Source organism: Podarcis vaucheri, assembly GCF_965113315.1.
Source record: "Podarcis vaucheri genome assembly, chromosome: 10".
NCBI lineage: Eukaryota > Metazoa > Chordata > Lepidosauria > Squamata > Lacertidae > Podarcis > Podarcis vaucheri.
This window is the reverse complement of record NC_138748.1, coordinates 43,993,306-44,013,247: the sequence shown is the minus strand read 5'-3', so window position 1 is coordinate 44,013,247 and position 19,942 is coordinate 43,993,306. Positions and strand designations below refer to the sequence as shown.

At 40.4% G+C, this 19,942-nt stretch overlaps 1 protein-coding gene across 10 annotated transcripts in view; it reads left to right on the top strand.

The window, feature by feature from the left end:
* TNRC6B (trinucleotide repeat containing adaptor 6B) overlaps window positions 1–19,942 on the top strand; it is a 92,928-nt gene that overhangs the window by 62,250 nt on the left and 10,736 nt on the right. For 8 of the 10 annotated variants that reach the window (XM_082241272.1, XM_082241269.1, XM_082241271.1 and 5 more), the window contains 14 exons: window positions 727–905; window positions 2,978–3,052; window positions 4,171–4,216; window positions 5,892–6,040; window positions 11,370–11,537; window positions 12,852–12,977; window positions 14,451–14,582; window positions 15,183–15,296; window positions 15,467–15,635; window positions 16,027–16,164; window positions 16,886–17,062; window positions 18,159–18,305; window positions 18,884–18,979; window positions 19,292–19,513. In XM_082241272.1, coding sequence (XP_082097398.1) covers window positions 727–905; window positions 2,978–3,052; window positions 4,171–4,216; window positions 5,892–6,040; window positions 11,370–11,537; window positions 12,852–12,977; window positions 14,451–14,582; window positions 15,183–15,296; window positions 15,467–15,635; window positions 16,027–16,164; window positions 16,886–17,062; window positions 18,159–18,305; window positions 18,884–18,979; window positions 19,292–19,513 — 1,938 coding nt within the window. The remainder of the gene's footprint in view (window positions 1–726; window positions 906–2,977; window positions 3,053–4,170; window positions 4,217–5,891; window positions 6,041–11,369; window positions 11,538–12,851; window positions 12,978–14,450; window positions 14,583–15,182; window positions 15,297–15,466; window positions 15,636–16,026; window positions 16,165–16,885; window positions 17,063–18,158; window positions 18,306–18,883; window positions 18,980–19,291; window positions 19,514–19,942) is intronic. The other 2 variants (XM_082241268.1, XM_082241276.1) reach the window with 1 other exon arrangement.

The following is a 19,942-nucleotide window of genomic DNA, read 5'->3' as shown; positions in this document are numbered from 1 at the left end:
ATCTGGAGGGAACCATGTTGTTCACCCCTGTTCTAGGGTTTCTTTGTGGCTACTTGCCAGCTTCTGACCATTCTCCTTTCATGTAGTATTACATTTCTGTAGAAAAGAGGTTCCCCTTGATAATGAAGCTAAAGGAATATTTTACTTGAAAAAAACAGCACAGTTTTTATAATTGCTGCTGTAGAATATGAACTGAAAACTATTTCTGTTTATTAACACCCAAACCAATGTCTTGTGATATTTGGTGTCTTTTTGTTCGTCTCCTTCATTCCAAATCAGAAAACATTAAGGCTATTACCCTATGCACACATCTTTGAATTAACTCCTTGAATACAAGGAGACTTAACTTCTCAGCAAATACTGAAGTAGGGGGAATAACTTTGCTGTCTCCATTGTGGCTCCCATGGGCTCACTAAGGCTGCCTGCCCTTCACAATCTTCTGATTTTTTTTGCCTTTTTTGAGGGCATTGCCTGTATGTTCATGTTTTGTTTTGTGGTGTGTAGGTGTTCTTCCTATTTGGGGAATAAGGTTCTGACCATTGTCATTTCTTCTTCTATAACATAGGCATTTTTTTGTGTTGACAGCAGTTTCTTAAACTTGCAAATGTGCCCCATAAAGGTTGAGGTTCTCTGCTGTAACCCCTTGATTTTGCCATGTGGTATAATAAAGTCAAGCGAGTTAATAATTGTGATTAGCTTTTGACAATGTTTTCCTCCCCATCGAAGGTTCCAAACCATCTCAAGATGGTTGGGGGGATAATGATGGGCCAGTATCAGGAACAAGGCATTCCAGCTGGGAAGAAGAGGAGGAAGGAGGAGTCTGGAACACAGCAGGCTCTCAGGGAAGCAGTTCCTCCCATAATTCAACAAGCTGGGGACAAGGAGGAAAGAAACCACAGATTAAGGTGAGAAAATGCTTATATGGTGCAATATTTCACTAGATACATGAAACATCAAACCTTTTAGCGTAACCGCTAGCAATAAATAATCTTAATTATGTGCATCTGTTGGTATTGAATGATGGCACGTGTAATGACTGCTTAACTTAAGAATAGCCCTGCTGAATCAAGTCATCTAGTTCAGCATCCTGTTCTCACAGTGGCTAAGCAGATGCTCTTGGGAAGCCCATAAGCAGGTTTTACTACTGAATGCAGTTTCACTGGTTTTACTGTTGAATACAACACATCATTGTTTGTATCTTTTGGGGTTTGCAAAAGTCTTCAGGCATGGATACTTTTCAATCAGTGTGCGCATTTTGGCAGAAAATGCCCTATGTTGTTTATTTCACTTGCTGACATCAGTCATGCAGCCATTTTTTATTTTTTATTACCAAGGAAGGTGAAGTGTGTCTGGAGTAAGATGGGGAGTTAAGTTTGTTGACATCCTTAATGGGTTGCCCAACTAAAAACTGGTTTCGGTGCAGTACAGCCTTCTCTAGTCTAATACCTTCAGATGCTTGGAACTGCACCTCCCATCAGTGTCAACCACAAAGCCAGTGGTAAGGGGAATAGAGTTACAGTCCAAAGGATCTGGATGGCATCATGTTGGGGAAGGCTGGTATAGTATTAATTACATGCATCACCTGGGAACATTTGTTTCTTCAACTGTAAGTAACTGAAAGCTTAAAATCAGAGATAATTTCAGTGGCAAAAACACTTTTATCACTTTTTAGCAAAAGCATAAAACAATGGACATATAAAGGACAAAAACTAGCCCAATTCTCCCCTGCATGTCATAGTTCACTTTCAGAAGGTACAAGAAATAGACACCTACAAAGCTGAAAGAGCTACCTAACAACTTTTTAAAGTAGGAAAATAATGAAATTGTAGCTTTTTAAAGAAGATAAGCTGAATTTATTTTGAGTTTCTTCAAATGTGATGAATTTCCTACATTAGGAAACATGTGGAAATTGCTGTAGGTAACTCTCCCTTTTTTACTGCATGGAGATTGCAGATTGCAGTTGTTTCACTACACAAGTTAATACCCCAGGGCATGATCTGAGGGCACATTTTGCAGCCAGCTTGCTGAAACTTAAGCAGCTCTGTGTCTGGTCAGCTACTGAACCCCTTGTACACTGTATTCAGTTCCATGATGGTAGAAAGGCAGGATAAGTGTACTAAATAAATAAATCTATACATAAGAAATTTTATGTTGTTAGACAGATATGTTCATCTTTGAATATGAGGGGTTGGATCCAATGCTGCAGCTCTACTTACGCCACAGACTTCTGTGTGCACAATTGTGCTTCTTTTTCCTCTCCTGTCCCTTCAGCCCCTCATGTGACCTCAAAATCAGCTCTGTAGGCTTGGGGGACCCTCAGTAGATTTTGATGATGTTGAAGAGAGGAAGCAGAAGTTCTGTTGTATAGGTGGAGCTGTGCTTGCACAGTGTAGGATACAACCCTAAGTGTACTGTTCAGCTTATAGATAGTTTATGGCCTGGCTAGTGTGATATTCTGTGTTTCAGTCCTAAAGTTAAAGGAATCATGCCAACCAGTAAATGCAGGGATTGCTGTCTTTTTGTTTCCTTCCTTGGGGTTTTAAATTGTTCTAATCCTTTAAGTTTGTATTTCATGGAGTTATTTCTTAGTGAATTACTTCAAATAATGGGTTCTGATATTTCTTTGGCTCTGCTGACATTATGCTAACAGAATAAACCTGTTAAAGAGATTGAAGAGCTTTCAGCAATTTATCATCTGCTCCATTTCCTAAATTATGTATACCTTAAGTTTCCAAGGAATAATAGTAACGGTATTTGGTAAATCTGCTTAGTATTTCAATAAACCTTCCTAACCAGCCCCCACTGTAAGGTAGGCCCTTGCACTAAAGGAAAGAGAACCAAGGCTTGAGCAGCATGTCTAAAGCTTACTGGGTTTATTTATGACATTTGATACTTGAACCAGGGAATTGCTTTTTTAAGCTTTCATTCTTAGTCACTACATGGTGAAATAAACTGATAAATTGTTTCTTTGCTTTAGTGTTCGTTAAAAGGAGGAAGCAGTGATTCGTGGATGAATTCTTTATCTGATCAGATGTCAAATATGGGATTGCTAGTAAGGCTTTTAAAATGTCATAATTATGTTTTATATAAACTGTTTACTGACCCGTATTTAACAGACTACAAACAGCTATCTGTCCTAGGCACCTCCATGAATAAGTATTGTCTACAGGTGACCAAGCTGGGAAGCTTTTGCCTTCTGGATGAGATACAGGGTGGAATTCAATAAAACACTAAGGAGATAGTTCTGTTGGGCAAGCAGAAATGCTTGCACTGATGGAGCAATATCTTTTCTCCACCTATGGGCTTCTCCGGGACATTGCCCAACCCTCCAGAAAGGATTTGTGGGAACCTTTGCACTGGCTTCCGCTAGTGAAATCGGATAGTTAAATTTGGCCCGAGATCCTCAATTATTTATTTATTTAGTTATTTAGATAGTGTTTTATAGGTGCAATGCAGTTGAAAGCAGTGTGTAATATAAATTTAGCTCAAACACTGAGTGTATTATGTATACATTCTAAACTACTGTAAGTGTCTGAGGAGAGCACAGTCAAGTTTCTGTGCTGGACTTTATGGGCAGGGGGGAATTAGAGAACACACTGCTTGGCATATGGCATATTTTTTTTAATAGCCAATTAGGGGGGAAGCTATTGTAGTGCTGTGATAATGCTTACGTTACTCCTGAGACTCACCCAGGGTTTGGTAGCAAATACCATGTCAATCCAAACTCCAGCTCACTGGGTTAAATAGTTGCACCTTTCCAGCGTTACGGGAACATCCTGTCCCATACTGCCAACACAAGAATTACTTGGCAGCACATTTTAAGACTAGATGCATCTTGAGGATGAAGTAACATTCTGGCTGCTGTTCTCAGAATATAATCCCTTGACCACAGAAATGTCAGGATAGAGAGGTTTGTGTCAAGAGCAGCTGTCCAGCTATTTTTCTCTCTGTTTTTCTGTGCTATTGGTTCATACATTTCTGGCTGTATTTTTGGACACACATCACCATCAGCATTTAGAAAAGGCTATGCTCAAGGTTAGTTCAGTATGCTATTTTTAAGCCTGCCAATTCACCTCTTTAATTTATAAAATGCATGCCCCCCCAAAAAAATACTGGATTTTATATTGAACAACATAATACTTTCTAGTGTTTTTTCTCTTTCTTTTCCAGAATCAAACTGAAGACACTCCAGGCAGTAAAATGGACTTATCAGTAGGTGTGTACCTAATATGGCAATAAGAAAAACTGATTTGGTTCATGAGGCTGAAGTGCTTGGCTTTGAAAACAGTATAATAAAGCAGTATGTGGCCTTTTGCAAAATGATTTTAGAACAGCTTAAGGACCTTTTATATAATTTGGTGTGTAGCTGATGACAATGAAAGAATGAAAGTTTGAGCTAGGATAATGGGAAGGGTCTAAGTCTGGTTACTGAGTGCATTAATAAACAGACCGTCCTTGCACAAAGTCCATTTGTGATAACTGGGTTTCATTCTGTTGAATAGTACATAATGATTCATGGACTTCTAGAGAAAATGTCAAAGACCTACTGTGGAGAGAGAAAAACTGATTTGCTTAGTGGTAGTATGAAGGGTGGCGCTGTGGGGCTAAAGCCTCAACGCCTAGGGCTTGCCGATCGAAAGGTCGGCGGTTCGAATCCCCGCGGCGGGGTGCGCTCCTGCTGCTCGGTCCCAGCGCCTGCCCACCTAGCAGTTCGAAAGCACCCCCGGGGGCAAGTAGATAAATAGGTACCGCTTACCAGCGGGAAGGTAAACGGCGTTCCGTGTGCGGCTCTGGCTCGCCAGAGCAGCGATGTCACGCTGGCCACGTGACCCGGAAGTGTCCCCGGACAGCGCTGGCCCCCGGCCAATAGATGTGAGATGGGCGCACAAACCCCACAGTCTGTCAGGACTGGCCCGTTCGGGCAGGGGTGCCTTTACCTTTACCTTTAGTATGAAGGGAGGTTTTTTGGTGTGTGGTTTTTTTACAGTATTTATAGCCCACTCTTCATTGAATGTTTTCATTACCAGAGTGGTGAGCAAATGAAAATAAACAGAAAAACAATCTAAACAATTTGTATATAAATGGGACCCATAAACAACTAAAAAACTCTTATCTTAAGGTAAACAAGCAAAATTACAACAACATAAATTAATATTTCTGAAAGATCTGCATTGGCTGCCTGTATGCTTCCAGGTGGAATTTAAGGTACCATTATTCACCTACAAAGCCCTAAATGACTTGAGACCCAAATATCTGAAATGCCGTATTTACTTGATTCTAATATGCCATTGAATCTAATGTGCACCTCAATTTTCAAAACCTTGAAACCAAAAAAAGGATTTTTTGGCAAATGTAAATGTTCCATCAAATCTAATGTGCACCTTAATTATTATAATGTAATTTGGCCAAAAAAGTGAGCATTAGATTCGAGTAAATACAGTAATCATTGTCCCTTTATCTAGGAACTAGTTCCTCCCTACACATCCCACCATCAGGACAAGTATATTCTGTGGTCCCATCCCCCCCTGTCCCCCCCCCCCCGGTTATGGAATGCCATTGCCTTGGAAGTATAACTGACACCAATATGTCTGGTGTTTCAGCAGCAGGTAAAGGCCTACTTGTTTGCCTGGGTCTTTGCAAAGACATAATCTGTGCTTACCTGCTCCTTTGATTTTATAGGAATTCTTATTGCTGAACATTAGATCATATGATGAAGGGTAGGCTAAAATGTATTTAATACATTTATAATAAGGCCGCTAAGGAATTTTTGTAGTTATTGTAGTATATGAGTATAAGTGGAAAATACTTCATTTAGTAATTTATGAAGTATTGCTTCAAACTTATAACAGCCACTCGTATGAATGCTTCCACTTGCCACTTTTTCCTTTCAGGTGGTCTCCAAGATAAGAAATTTGATGTGGATAAACGAGGGATGAATCTCGGGGATTTTAATGACATTATGAGAAAAAGTCGGCCAGGTTTTCGTCCTCCTAATTCCAAAGACATGGGAGCCCCAGATAGTGGGCCTTACTTTGAAAAGGTGAGACACATTTTGCTTGTAAAAATCTGCCGCTTATTCCAGATGCAATTTTAACATCCCATCAGATTTCAGCATTGCAACTTAAAGACATTGTTTTATTATGAGACTTTGAGGAGAAAAAAAATGCTTGTTTGGGGCAAATGAGAAGAAATGGGGTGAACTGAACACATGGGTGATCTTTGGAGTAATTATTACTGTTCTGGAAAACCACTTCAGGAGATTCCTCACTCATGTGTTTGTATGAAAAAACATTATTTTTTTATTCTGAATGTATTGTACATTTCCAACATTTGCCCCTAAAAGTTACTGGATGGTTTTGCTAAGACTTGAGTGCCAAATTAAAAAGTACAACCATGATGAGACAATACTTTTAATACACGCAAGAGCCCTTTCCTCAAAAAATAGTTGGTTCCCAAAGGCCTGTTGAAATAGAACTGTCTTCACCTGCCAGCAGAAGGACAGCAAGGGGGAAGTCAGCCTCACTTCTCTAGGAAGGGAGCTCAGGAGTCTGGGATAAGCGACTGAGAAGGCCCTTTCCTTCATTCCCACAAAGCATGCTTGTGAGGGTGACACGGGGCTGAAATCTTAATGGCGAGCCCCATCAGGTTCATATGAGGGAATATGGTCTTTCAGAGAGCCTGGACCTAAGCTGCCAAACACTGAGTCAACCTCTTCATCCTGCTATCCACTATGATCCTAAGGTCTCATTCCTAGCCAGTCATTCCCATTTCAGACCCCAAGGGTGTGTATGTGAAATTAAGGTTTTCACCCAACATGCATCACTTTATACTTGTTAACACAGAATTGCATTTGCTTTTTTTACAATCCGTTCACTCAGCTCGTAGAGGTCCTTTTTGTCTTTTTAATGACCCTGAACAATTTAGTATCTTCTGCCAATGTGGCCACACCATTGATTACCCCTAACTATAGATCATTTATGAACAGGGCAGAAAGCACAGGTCCCAATACTGATCCACTTCCTGCATTTCTTAATTTGAAGAACTGTCCATTTATTCCCATTCTGCTTCCTGCTACTTAAACAATTCCTGATCCAAATGAGGACCTCTCTTATTCCATGACTGCTAAGCTTAGGAGTCTTAGATGAGGTACCTTTTCGGGGTGAAATTGAAAGTCCAAGTGCACGGTCAGCTGGATCACCTCTGTCTATATGTTTGTTGACATGCTCAAAAAATTCTTAATAGTTTTGTGAGAAAGGACTTGGCGTTCCAGAAACTATGCTTATTCAACTTCAACAAGACTTATTATTCCATATTCTTGATTATTTTATGTTTAACAATTCTTTCCACCAGTTTTTCTGGGACATAGTTAAGATAACTGGCCTGTAATTTCCAGGATTGGTGTTAAATTAGTTACTTTCCAGTCCTCTGGTATGAAAACTTATCTGAGGAATAAGTTACATATTTTTGTTAGAAGATCTGCAATTTCCCATTTGAGTTATTTGAGAACTCTCAGGTGGATGCCATGTGGACCCAGTGATTGGTCAGTTTTTATTTTGTCTATTAGGCCTACAATTTCATCTCTCATCACCACTATCTGCCTAAGTTCCTCAGACTTTCCTCCTGCAAAAGTTAGTTGCAGCACTGGACTCTGTCCTGTATCTTCCATTGTGAAGACAGATGCAAATAATTCATTTAACTTTGCCACAATATTCTCATCCTGCTTTTGCACACATTTGACTCTCTTGTCATCCAAGGGTCCAACCATCTCTTTAGATGATCTCCTGCTACTAATGTATTTAAAGAACTTATTGTTGTTTGTCTTTGTACTTTTAACATTGTGCTCCTCAAATTCTTTTTTACCATCTCTTTATTGTCTGTTTGCCAAAGTTTGTGTTCCTTTTTGTTCTCTACTTTTGGGTAAGACCTCCATTTTTTGAAGGCAGTCTTATCTTCAATAGTTCATGTTATGAGGAAGCAGATTCCACAGGACACATAAATCAGTAATCTGAAGATGATGGAGACAGCAGGTCAGGTAGAGTCCCAACCTGTGATCAAGATCTAAGAGCATAAACATTGGGAAGTAAAAGGCACTACAAGGCAGGCATTAAGCATACATGTAGATCAACAATAACAGCAATAAGATGCAGAGTTGTCAGGATCCTGCTCAAGTCACTGAGAGCTGATCGCTTGTTCTCATGGAGTCTCAGTTTTAACCAAGCCCTCACATATATATCCTGGCCCTGATTACCCCTCCCATGCGCTACCTACTTGGCAGAGGACTGGAGAGCCTTATAGAGGCAGCCCTTGAGCCAAGCACCCCATCACCCCTCCATATGCTCCCATCAGATGTTCTGCTTGTGTTGGTCTGAAAGACTGGTTTTCAAACAGTGCGCGTGGCACCCTGGGATGCCTCAAATGATGGTCAGGGGTGCCGCGGGCAACACAGGCTTCTGTCCCCCCTTTCTTCCCTCCCTCCCTCCCTCTGAAGCCCTCTTGCATCTCTGCCTCCCAAAGGCTTGCACAGCTGTTTGTTGCAGCAGCCCTGGCTACAAGCATCCCAGGCAAATGGTGCCGCTGGGTTGGCCAGGGGGTGCTGGTTACCAGGAGCTGAAGTGCCTCACAGACCAGGGGTGGCTGCAGCTACCTGGAGGATTCCCAAGAAGAATGGAGAGGAGAGGAAGCTAAGAGAACACTCCACAAAGGAGGGTGTTTGAAAAAGGGTGAGAGGCTGCCAGCTCTTCAGGCAAGGGGTGACATAACTGCGTTCCTGAGCCCTATAGGGGTGCCGCAGAAAGAATGTAGTTGGTCAAGGGAGCTGTGGACTCAAAAAGGTTGAAAACCTCTGGACTAAGGAGAATGAGTCAGGCCCTGGTTCCTCTGGGGACTGCAGCTTGGGGCTGCTCTTTCCATTTCCAGCTCAAGGACCTTGTATTCCAGAGTTTCCTGGCTGTCAGATTCAGGCTTGCCATTGAGATTTCAGCTCATTTCCTGTGCCACTAGTTTGCTCAACCTGGCTGGTACCTTTTATCTCTGTCAGAATTCTAACTGCTGTTCCAGGTCTAGGCCATGACCTCAACTATGGTTCCTTTGTCTGTTTTTACCCTGTTGGAATTCACAATGCAGTATACACCTATTTCCTGGGACCCTGAACTTACTGAATTAGAGGAGAAACATATTCTCAAAGAAGTTCCATCCAAATTTCAGCTTCATTTTGGTGACAGATTTGAGGATCAGACACTCATTGCTACAACCATACCCTCAGTGCACAGTGGGTTAGAAAAAACACAGTATGGATTTATTTGGAACCTGGACTGCTGGTCAATATATTCCCCTAAAGATTCATTAGAATCATAGAATTGTAGAGTTGGAAGGGACCACAAGGGTCATCTAATCCAGCCTCCTGCAATGCAGGAATATTTTGCCCAACTTGGGGCTGAACCCATGTCCCTATAAGAGTCTCACACTCTACAAACTGAGCCATCTCATACTGGGACAGAGTTAAACTTTTAAAAAGTCCTGCTTCCAATTCCTCTGAATTAAGACATGTGTCATTTGGAATCAAGAAACATACTTCTAGTCAACACAAGTAAGAAACTTCAGAGCCATCAAATTTTTTCAGAACTTGGTTATTTTTGTAACCATTTGCAATGGACCCCCTCCACCCAAGGTATCTGCTCTGCTTTTTAATGCCAGAAGATGTATCTCATTTTCTTAACACTTAATCACTTATGGGAGTGATTTCAAACTGGGTCATTTCTTAATACTACAAGAAATAATCAACCCAGCACTGTAATACACTTTTTACCAGTGCCAGATCCTCAACTTGAGATGGTACCTAGTGTTGTTCTTTTCTGGCTTCCGGTAGGTTTGGTCCTGACATAACAAAACCATAATGTCCTCTGTTTAATTACTTAAAAGGAGAGAAGATATCAGACCTCTGTTTCTTTGACATCACCTAAAGCTAGGAATTTACCCACAGAAAGAAGGTACCTGATCCATTTCCTTTTGATAGGATTCCAACCAAAATTGCAGTTGCCATAGAACCAAGTGTATCAGGTTATTAATGCTGAAGGACCCTTCAAAATTCTATCCCTATACAATCTAACACAAAATAAATTTGCTCAGAGTCATCCCTAAAGTCTTGTAGTGTGAGTAGGCAAGAATTTCAGTGTTCAAGTATTGCATCAGGTATACAACTTCAAAAACTTGGAGCACCCTTGTAGACTACTTTTCTTGGTTTTTGTCTGCTGTTTGGCCTGGTCTATGGCTGTTGAAATAATGGGGTTTTTTTCTGTACCTAGCCGTGCTTGTAAAGAACACAGCCAAATTCAGAAGCCCTGTTTGTCACCACTAAGTTTCTGTATTATTTGTTTTTTGAAGAATGGCTATTATAGAGGTAGCTGAAGCAGAATATCTCAGAAATATAATTTCTAGAAATGAGGAGCATTCAGGAAACCCCAGAGTTAGGTCTCAAAGAGGGGACTTTGATGGCTATTTCATATTTTTGCATTTACATAAATAGCACTTCCATGAAACAGAAGCTAAGTTAGCCCTAAGCTGTCTTAAATATGGCTTGATTCTCACATAGGCAGTAGGGAATTGTATTGTCCAGAGTAGCCAGTGTCAACCTCAAGCTGAAAACGACAGCGCTTCACCAAAACTGCCTCCATCTTTCTGGGCTGTCAGTCTTTCTCTTCTGATCAGGGAGTGAGGAATTTCAGCATTCTACACTGACCTTGCTGGCTGACACTGTGCACCAGAGACAGATAAGGACGTTAACCTGAGAAAATGAATCAGTCAGTGTTTATTTTTTGTGTTTGGTTCTAAAGAGCTTTTGGTAACAAAATGCTCCATGCGAGGATGTTCCTTCTCTTGCTTTGTAAGAAAGATGGACATACTAGTGTCAGTCGAGTAGTGCTTATAATAATGTACTGGATGGAAGATCTTTAAATTGCCCAAGAACCGAGATATTATTCTGATGAGATTTCTTTATGCTTCACCTGCCTAAATTCTTCTGCTTGCCTCATCTGCTCTAGGTGTTACTCAGTTGTAGATCTCCTGAAAAGAAATAAAATTTTGTCAGCAAATAGAAATATTGCATCTCTTTTATTGAAGATTATCACTTCCACAAGCAGGGCAGCATTAGCTATGGGTAAAGGTTTTTAAGTATTGAATTGATTGTTCTGACTTGTCTCCTTTTAGTCCATATTTCCAAAGTAAGTAGTGTACTTTGTTGGAACATATCCTTTTAATGGTTAAAATCATACTAATTTTGCATAATCTTGGTCATTCATGGTCACTCTCTCTCTCTTCTTGCATTCTGTTGCTTCACTAACCAACTCCTGCTGATTGGCTACTTATTTCTTCAGCTGACTTTGCCTTTCTCCAATCAAGATGGGTGCCTTGGGGATGAGGCTCCCTGCTCTCCCTTCTCCCCTTCTCCCAACTACAAGCTTTCTCCCTCTGGTTCCACACTACCCGTCTGCCTTGGGGCAATCGGATCAGGGCTCAACCCCCAAAACTTCGCTGCTAGACAAGTAAGGAGGTCACATTCTTGGTTATATTACTTCTTGGCTGCATCCTATAGTTAATCCTTGTCAGCTTGGTTTTTGCACCCGTTTTTTAAATGTTTTTTTTCATGGAAAATGTAGTAAGATAAATCTCAAATTCAGGAACCCACCAGTCTTTATTGCTTCCTTCCAGACATTCAATATGTTGCTTATGTCTGTTACTTTGATCCCTTACTAATACCTCACAACAGTCTGTGAGTTTACTTTCTCAAAGAAAGTAATTAAAAGTCGGGGAATAAACATTTTGGAACCCAGTGCAAGAATAAACACTTTCCCCCCTTGTTCTAAAAAAACAAATTTGGCACTTAAACTTCATACTACATTTATGCAGTAGTTACTCTGTTTAAATTTGTATGTGTGTTTGCTCTTAACTTATCCTAGAGCAGTTTTGAAACCGAAGAAGGGACTAACAATTCTATCCGTTTGGAAATCTCTAGGAATAACAACACAAGCTATAACCACATCTACAAATGTTTTTTCTAAGGTTAATATGTATCGTGAATGTATCCCTGCAAAGGGACTAGGTCACTTCTACTGGAATTTGTTTTCAAATTAAATATGCAAGAGACACCTGGCACAAAATGTTGCAGTGTGCTGTGCTCCCTGTTCTGAATTCCAGACACCAGTCCACCCCACCACCACCCCACGCTTGTTTTAGAGTCGATTCCCCACACCTCCAAACAGTCTGCATTACACGGCCTCTGAGCATGTTCAGATCCCATTGGGCTGTTTTGGGGTTTCCCTTCCCCTGAGTCTGCTGATACCTCTCTTTTGTATATGATGGTGCTGTTTTGACTGTGTAAGCAGTGGCGTGTTCTCTCTTAGAATATTGGAATTGCTTTACTGTGTATGATTAAATGCAGTTTGAGGACTGCTTAAGACCTTTGAGTAACTCTCAATATTAAATAAAGAAGCAGCTAAAAACAATGAAGTCCATCATATTAGGTAGTTCTTAATATTTTCTTCTGCTATATGTAATAAGTAATAAATACTGCTATCTACAGTATTCAAACACAAAAGACAAATCCCTTTAAATATAAACATTGCTTATCTTTTCTCTGCACCTTCTTTTCTCCTCTTTAAAATGCATACAATCAAACCTCTTAGAAGGGAATGTGTTTGAAAAAAATGCCAGGCAAATGAATCAAGATGAAATAAGGATGACTATCATTGGCATGTTACAAATTCTCATAGTTATATTAACCCCAGGCTCCAGCTAACATATATAAACAACTATACTCAACAACCTGATTTGACTTACTTTCATTCATTCATTTTTAGGGTGGCAATCAAGGTCTGTTTGGAAACAGCACAGCACAATCGAGAGGAATGCACCCACCAGTGCAACCGCTAAACCCTTCACCTAATATCCGGGCACAAGTGCCTCCCCAGTTTCTTTCTCCCCAGGTAAACAATTTTTAAAAGTTTCTTTGTAGATGGTTTGTTATAGTCTCTTCTGTTGTTCCACATATGGAGTTGGATTTGAGGACATCTGGTGGAGGGAAGAGGCTTTAGTCCGTTTCCCAAAGCTACATATTTTGTATGGCTCATCAGGAGCTAAAGAGCAGGTACAGTGTCTTTTTGCAGTCTTCTTTCTAATAGCATAAGCTTTTTCTTCATCAGCATTCGTTGTTTTCTGCTGTTGACTTTTTGATGTTAGAAGTATTTGGTTTCAGTTTGAAACTTGTGACAAGGAATCCAGATGTGCCATACAAGAGTGAAAGTGCCACCCACTTCCAGTTTGTTTTAATTGGTATTTATGAGAGTGCAGTGGGGGCATGAGATTGATGGGTGCTCTTTGATGAGAGGGAGAAGTCCTTGTAGAGGGGATGTGTGACTTTGAACCTAAGTAAGGGAGAGAGCCTAGTTGGGTATGGATTGCTGTCTTAGAAAGTTTTCTAATAGGTGGGTAGGTGAGCTTTGTTTACTTATGGCTTTACACAAACAAGCAGTGTGCTGGTGCATGCTTCTCAAAGGTCTCTGCTTAGCTCCTCTCCTGCTTCATGTTGGGAGCAACAAACTATGATTGGTAGCCAAGATTTGGTTTTGGGGTAACACTTATAGTTCCCTTGAAGAAAACAAACCATGAGCCCAAGTCTGCATAACAACAAGCCAAAACATGCATTTTGTTTTTTCTGATGCTGCTAATTCATGTTAAATCCATAGGTAAACATCAACTGTGTTTTAACATTATGTATACTGATCCAATGGTGCCCCCACTCCTTAGTTCATCCTAAAGTGTAAAAAGGATGTAGCTGAGGAGAAGAGGGGCTAGCAAGAACCTCACTCTGTCAGAACTCTATATCATGTTGTTGCACATTCAGAAAAAGCTCATCTTCCTCAGTGGAACAAGTTGCTCCTTCCTCCTCCTCCTCCTCCTCCTTTGTGCATTGCAGTCTCTGTTATTCTCTTCTCCTTGCACCCCATTTCAAAAGGTGTGGGTGGGTGTGTACATATACATGCACACATTTCTGTATGATATACTGTTAAAGCTACTCATCCACCAGGGCCCTGCCACAAACTGAAATAGAATATGTTAACTCCAGAATCATGTTCCATATTAATCTCAAGCTCTTTTCTTTAAATGTACAAAATGTTTGTGCATTGTTCAAAATTTCAGCCAAACAAAAGCTAGCCAACTCAAGTAATTGATTCCTTTCTGTACTCACATATTGCTATATGTGTTTGTACCATATTCTTTATGTTCACTTTTCCTTTGTTGCATTATTTGTTGATGTTCAATTTCATTATGATTAAGATCACACACTTTCTGTTTTCAACAGAGACATCTTGCTTTTGCACACAGACCTGCTACAAATGTCTTTGTTGTTCTGTCAGTTTCTGGTTTGACTTGTGTATGCCTTTGCACTTTTTATTAAGGTTTCTGCCTCCATGCTCAAGCAATTTCCTAACAGTGGTCTGAACCCAGGTCTTTTCAACATGAATCCCCAGCTTTCTCCTCAACAGATTGCTATGTTGAGCCAACTTCCGCAGATCCCCCAATTTCAGCTTGTAAGTAACTATCCTACTACAGTAGCTGACTGAATTTTGCATACTCCTGTGACTGTTTTTGCAGCTTTAATCTTTTTGGGAAAATGTTGTACTTCAGATCTGTGGAAATATATATTTAGTTGTTGAAAAGGCACATATAAGTCATATGCAGTTGTAGGGAGGGGACACTTTCTAGCAATGACTTGTACCTTTACAGTAAATCAAGCTTCATACTAGAAGTACTGGGCAGAGGCACGCCATACATTTAAACCACATGACTTTCCCAAAGTATCCTGGGAACTGTCATTTGTTTAGGGTGCTGGGGAATCATAGCTCTGTGAGGGGAAAACTGCAGTTCCCAGGACTCTTTTGGCAGGTGAGTCATATGCATTAAATGTGCATTAGATGTCCTTTAAGTGCTTGGTGTGGATCATCCCACTATTTCTAATTAGATGTAAAAGGGAAGGCACTGCGCTCATCCATAGGCTAAAACGTTCATGGTAAGTTTCTTTTATTATAAAAAACTTACAGTGCTAGTCATATCTGCTGAACAGTGCTCATTTGCCAGCAGTTAATGCCTATAAATAAAGTCCTTCATTACCTCCTCTACTTGCCTTCCAGGCTTGTCAACTCATCCTCCAGCAACAGCAGCAGCAGCAGCAACAACAACAGCAACAACTGTTACAGAGTCAAAGAAAGATTTCCCAAGTAGTACGACAACAGCAAGAACAGCAGGTACAATATTTAATCAGCAATGTATGCATGAGGTGTACAATAAAGCCTAGCAATATACCAAGAAGATGTTATTAAAGCTTTATTATTGCTTGAAACTAATGCACTGTTCAAAATATAATCACTTGTTTGTACTAAGATAAACAAATTCTTCTTTATTTCATTAACTGCAGATTGCCCGTATGGTGAATGCCTTTCAGCCACAACAGAGGCAGCCTGGCATGAAACATTCTCCATCCCATCCAGTTGGGCCTAAACATTTAGACAGCATAGTACCTGGTGGTCTGAATGTGAGTCTCTCAGATATACCAACCAAAGGGCAAATTCCTGGATATAGTTCAGGTAAGTACTGTAAATAGCTAAACCCTGTGATCTGCTTTGATTTCTTAAGCACTAAGAATCTGTGTACCAAACGCAAAGACTGGATTTGTTGTTTGTGTCAGTTGAATTGCTGAATCAGTCTTGCTACATAGAACTCTAGCTTCCGTTCTTCTCTGCAGAGTGTACTTCAGCGTTATGTTGACTCACTAGCTTTATTTTCAAACAGCCTTGCTTATTGCAGGATATCATGTTACAAAAAGTATTTGTGCAAAAGCATAAGACAGCCTTGTAGTGATGAGCATTTGCATCATCTCAGCCATCTATATGGTTTAAAAACATAATTATAAAGCAATTTAGCTTAAAGCAGGGGTGGGAAATCCTTGGCCCTCAAGTTGTCATTGGTTTTTCACAGGTTTTGGTTCGAGTGGCATGGATTATGGCATGGTAGGAGGGAAAGAAACTGGAACAGAATCTCGCTTTAAACAATGGACTTCTATGATGGATGGATTGCCATCTGTAGCTTCCCAAGATGCCAATATGCACAAAAATGGTGAGAGATTCCAGCTTACGTTATCAAAAATGATTTTACAGGGTATATTTATATTGCCACTTTTTGCCTCTAGTGAAACACTAGGACAGCAGCTTCTCCTGTATTGTTGTTTTGCTGTGAGATTGTTGTATTTTAATTGTTCTAAGCCACTGTTAGCAATGCAAATGCCTTTGGAAAGGTAATATATAAATCTGAACAAATCATAATGAGTTTTTTTGTTTTGGTAACCTTTTTTTAAAAAGGCCTCTAATTTTGTATCTTGTTTTTCTTACATTATATATATATGCTATTTTCTCTCTTACTCTAGTGCAGGGGTTGCCAGTGTGGTGCCCTTGGGCCCCAGTTTTCCCTTCAGTATTTCCTGTAGCACCCATGAAAGGTCTTGGTAAATATCCCTTCCAAATTCCACAATGCGTGAGAGACTGTTCACTCAGTTCCTGTTTGCACTGGTGTGTCCTCCTATATGCCTCCATGGCAGCCATTTTGTCTTATGCCACACCTCCATAGCAGTCATTTTGTGACTGCCACCCACAACACTTTCACAAAATTCCAAACGTGCCCACTGGCCCTCAAAAGTTGGTGACTCTTGCTCTAGTGGCTTTATTGTTACAGTGAAACTGGTATGAATTGCCATTCTGCTTTTATATTAAGGTTTGAGCCCTGTTTCAGCTGCTACCATGATGTCCTCTTGTCAAAATAATATTTTTCCTCTTCTTTCCAGGGACGATTGTGCCCCCTGGAAAAGTACGAGGGGCATCGCCCTATAACCAATTTGATATAATCCCTGGCGACCCACTGGGCAGCCACACAGGTCCTGCTGGAGATAGTTGGTTACCTGCCAAGTCTCCACCAACAAGTAAGATTGGAAGCAAATCCAGCAATGCCAGTTGGCCTCCAGGTAATTTCAGTGTCCTTGAAAACTGTTCATAAATGTTACATCCCAGCTTATAAAATAATATTTGTTACTGCTATCAATGTGTCACCGCTGTCAGTGGCTTTCCAAGCACAGCAGACTGGTGCTGTGCAAACATGCATTGTAAGATTTGTAAAATGCATTTCAGATTTTGGACCATTTGCCTGTATGAGGTTGTGTAAAACTTGTTTCAGAGGTGTAAGCTCCATTTTAAAGAAACCAAACTTCTTTGGTCTGTATAAATGACATGAACTAAGCACTTTTTTATTTTGTGTAATTTATTTCTTGGGAAGGTTTAGGGTTAGGATAAAGTTGCTACACTGAACAGTAATGCCCTACTCTTGACCACTGGGAATGTTATACAGTAATACCTCTTATGAACGTCCGCCTTGTCTAGTGTCCATTCCGGCGAACGTCTGCGGCAAACCTGGAAGTACCGGAATGGGTTACTTCCAGGTTTGCCGCATGCGCAGAAGCGCAAACCGCTCCATACGCAGACGCAGCGTCTGCGTATTTTTTGGCTAGCAGCTGGGGGTCTGGAATGGATCCCGGCTGCAAAACAAGGTATGACTGTACAGCAGTATATTTATTTCTGAGACTTCACCAAGCATTGTCTCTCTCCCATTATTATTATTATTATTATCACCACCACCACCTTGAATTTTGAAAATAGGTGTGTTTTAAGCCTACTCTTGAGTTGTCATCTTTATTTTTTGTGATTTATATTGTAATGGCTATTGGCTACAGACAATAAAAATGTGCCTGATTGACTACATACACACATATAGTAGCAATATTAATTTGTATGCTTTTCAATCAGAATGTAGAATAACATTTTAATTACTATTTTTGAAAGGGTAGGAAGCTAATAAGGGACTAGGAAACACATGTATGCCTTTACATTTGTAATTAGATTCCTCTGATAACATTATCTGCACTCTCAAACTGATCTCCCAAGACCCCAGAACTAGAAACTTGGCACCACACATTCTTGGACACCTCATATTTGTTGGAAGAATTTAACAACTTTAAGTCTTGAATATTTCATTTGAAATACTGTATGATTATTCTTATGTTTCAGAGTTTCAGCCAGGAGTGCCATGGAAAGGTATTCCAAACATTGACCCTGAATCTGATCCCTATGTGACCCCAGGAAGTGTGCTGGGGGGTACAGCCACATCCCCCATTGTAGATACTGATCACCAACTTCTGCGGGACAACACCACAGGTTTATTTATTACATAATACAATTTCTGTTTACCTTGCAATTATTATAACTGGAATAACAAGTTGGATCAGCAAATACATGTTTGCTGATTATAAGTTGGGGCAGGGATGCATTTGCAGGGGAGAATCAGTAAAATTGAGGGTAGTTAATATCTCTACACAGCCAATTATTTTTCCTTATAACCTCTTCTGCCAGGCCCCTTTTCCCCCCAGCCAGTCTTAGTCGCAGTTTTAGACTTAGCTAGAGGGGAAAATGGGAAAATATCTATCTGGAGGGTAAGCATTGGTGAACCAAGAGAATGAATTAAAACCCTGTTTGCACTTAGCAATTTCCCCGTGGAAATGCCCCTGTCGTGTATTAATGGCAGTAGGCAAATACAAACAACTGTATTCTGCTCTGTATTCTACTCTAAAGTTTGAAGATGCAGATGTTACTATGGTATAATTTATGTTAAGACAAAATACATGGATCTGCAATAGGTTTCTGTCATTCATTGTCATTGCTAGAAATGTCAGTTGTCACGTAAATTCTTTATTAATCTATAATATTTTTCTTTACCTTTCCTTATTATGCCATAGGGTCTAATTCTTCCCTCAACACCTCGCTGCCTTCACCTGGTGCCTGGCCCTACAGTGCCTCTGACAATTCCTTCACAAATGTTCATAGCACTTCAGGTATCTGGTTTCCATTCTCAATGCACCTAGCTCACATTTTATATTGTAGATGGAAAACATTGAGCTATTTAAGTATATATAGCAATGCTTTGTACAATAGATAGTTGCCTGGGTTTTTTCCTCAGTGTAACTTTTTTTTACGTATTAAATAACTCCCTGGTGAAGTTTTTTCAGATCCGTGTACTATATTGTCGCAAAAGCGTGTAGCCTGGATCACATGAAAATATACGTCGACAGACTAAAATTATGATGATCTGTGTTATGTGTATTAACTTTCACTAATTTATTGGCTTTTCCTTTCCTCTGTTGTAGCAAAGTTCAGTGATTACAAATCAACATGGTCCCCAGATCCCATAGGACCCAATCCCCCTCATCTCTCCAACAAGTGGAGAAACAATATTTCCTCAAGAAACACTACAGGGCTACCCCGCCCACCTCCTGGTCTGAGTAATCCAAAACCATCCTCTCCCTGGAGCAGCACAGCACCCCGCTCACTCAGGGGGTGGGGGGCACAGGATTCAAGGCTTGCCTCTGGTGAGTAGAATTTCCTAGCATTCTTATTGCTTTGCCCATGAACAAGTTCCACAGCATTACTAGTCTGGATATGATAAGACCTTTAGGGGAGAGAATGTTATAATTGCTCAGTGAGAGAAAAGAGAATGTTCTATTTCTCTCTCTTAAAAGGGCTATGGGATGTTTGTCAGAAACTGCTGAGGAAACTGAGGGAGATACAGCTAGACCCTTCCTGTCAGAAGGGGTCCTTGAAAGTTGACAAGGAACATGTATTGAATAGTTTGTGGGTGGGGTCTCAAGAAGATACAGTTCTTTATGTTGTCTGTGCAGATCCACAGACTCCATCCTCACAAAGTAGCATCTAGCACTTTCTTGAAGGGGTTTAGGTGGAAAGCTAACCCCCCAACCCCCAGTGTGCACACTCAAAAAAGATCCGTGTGGCTCCCATTT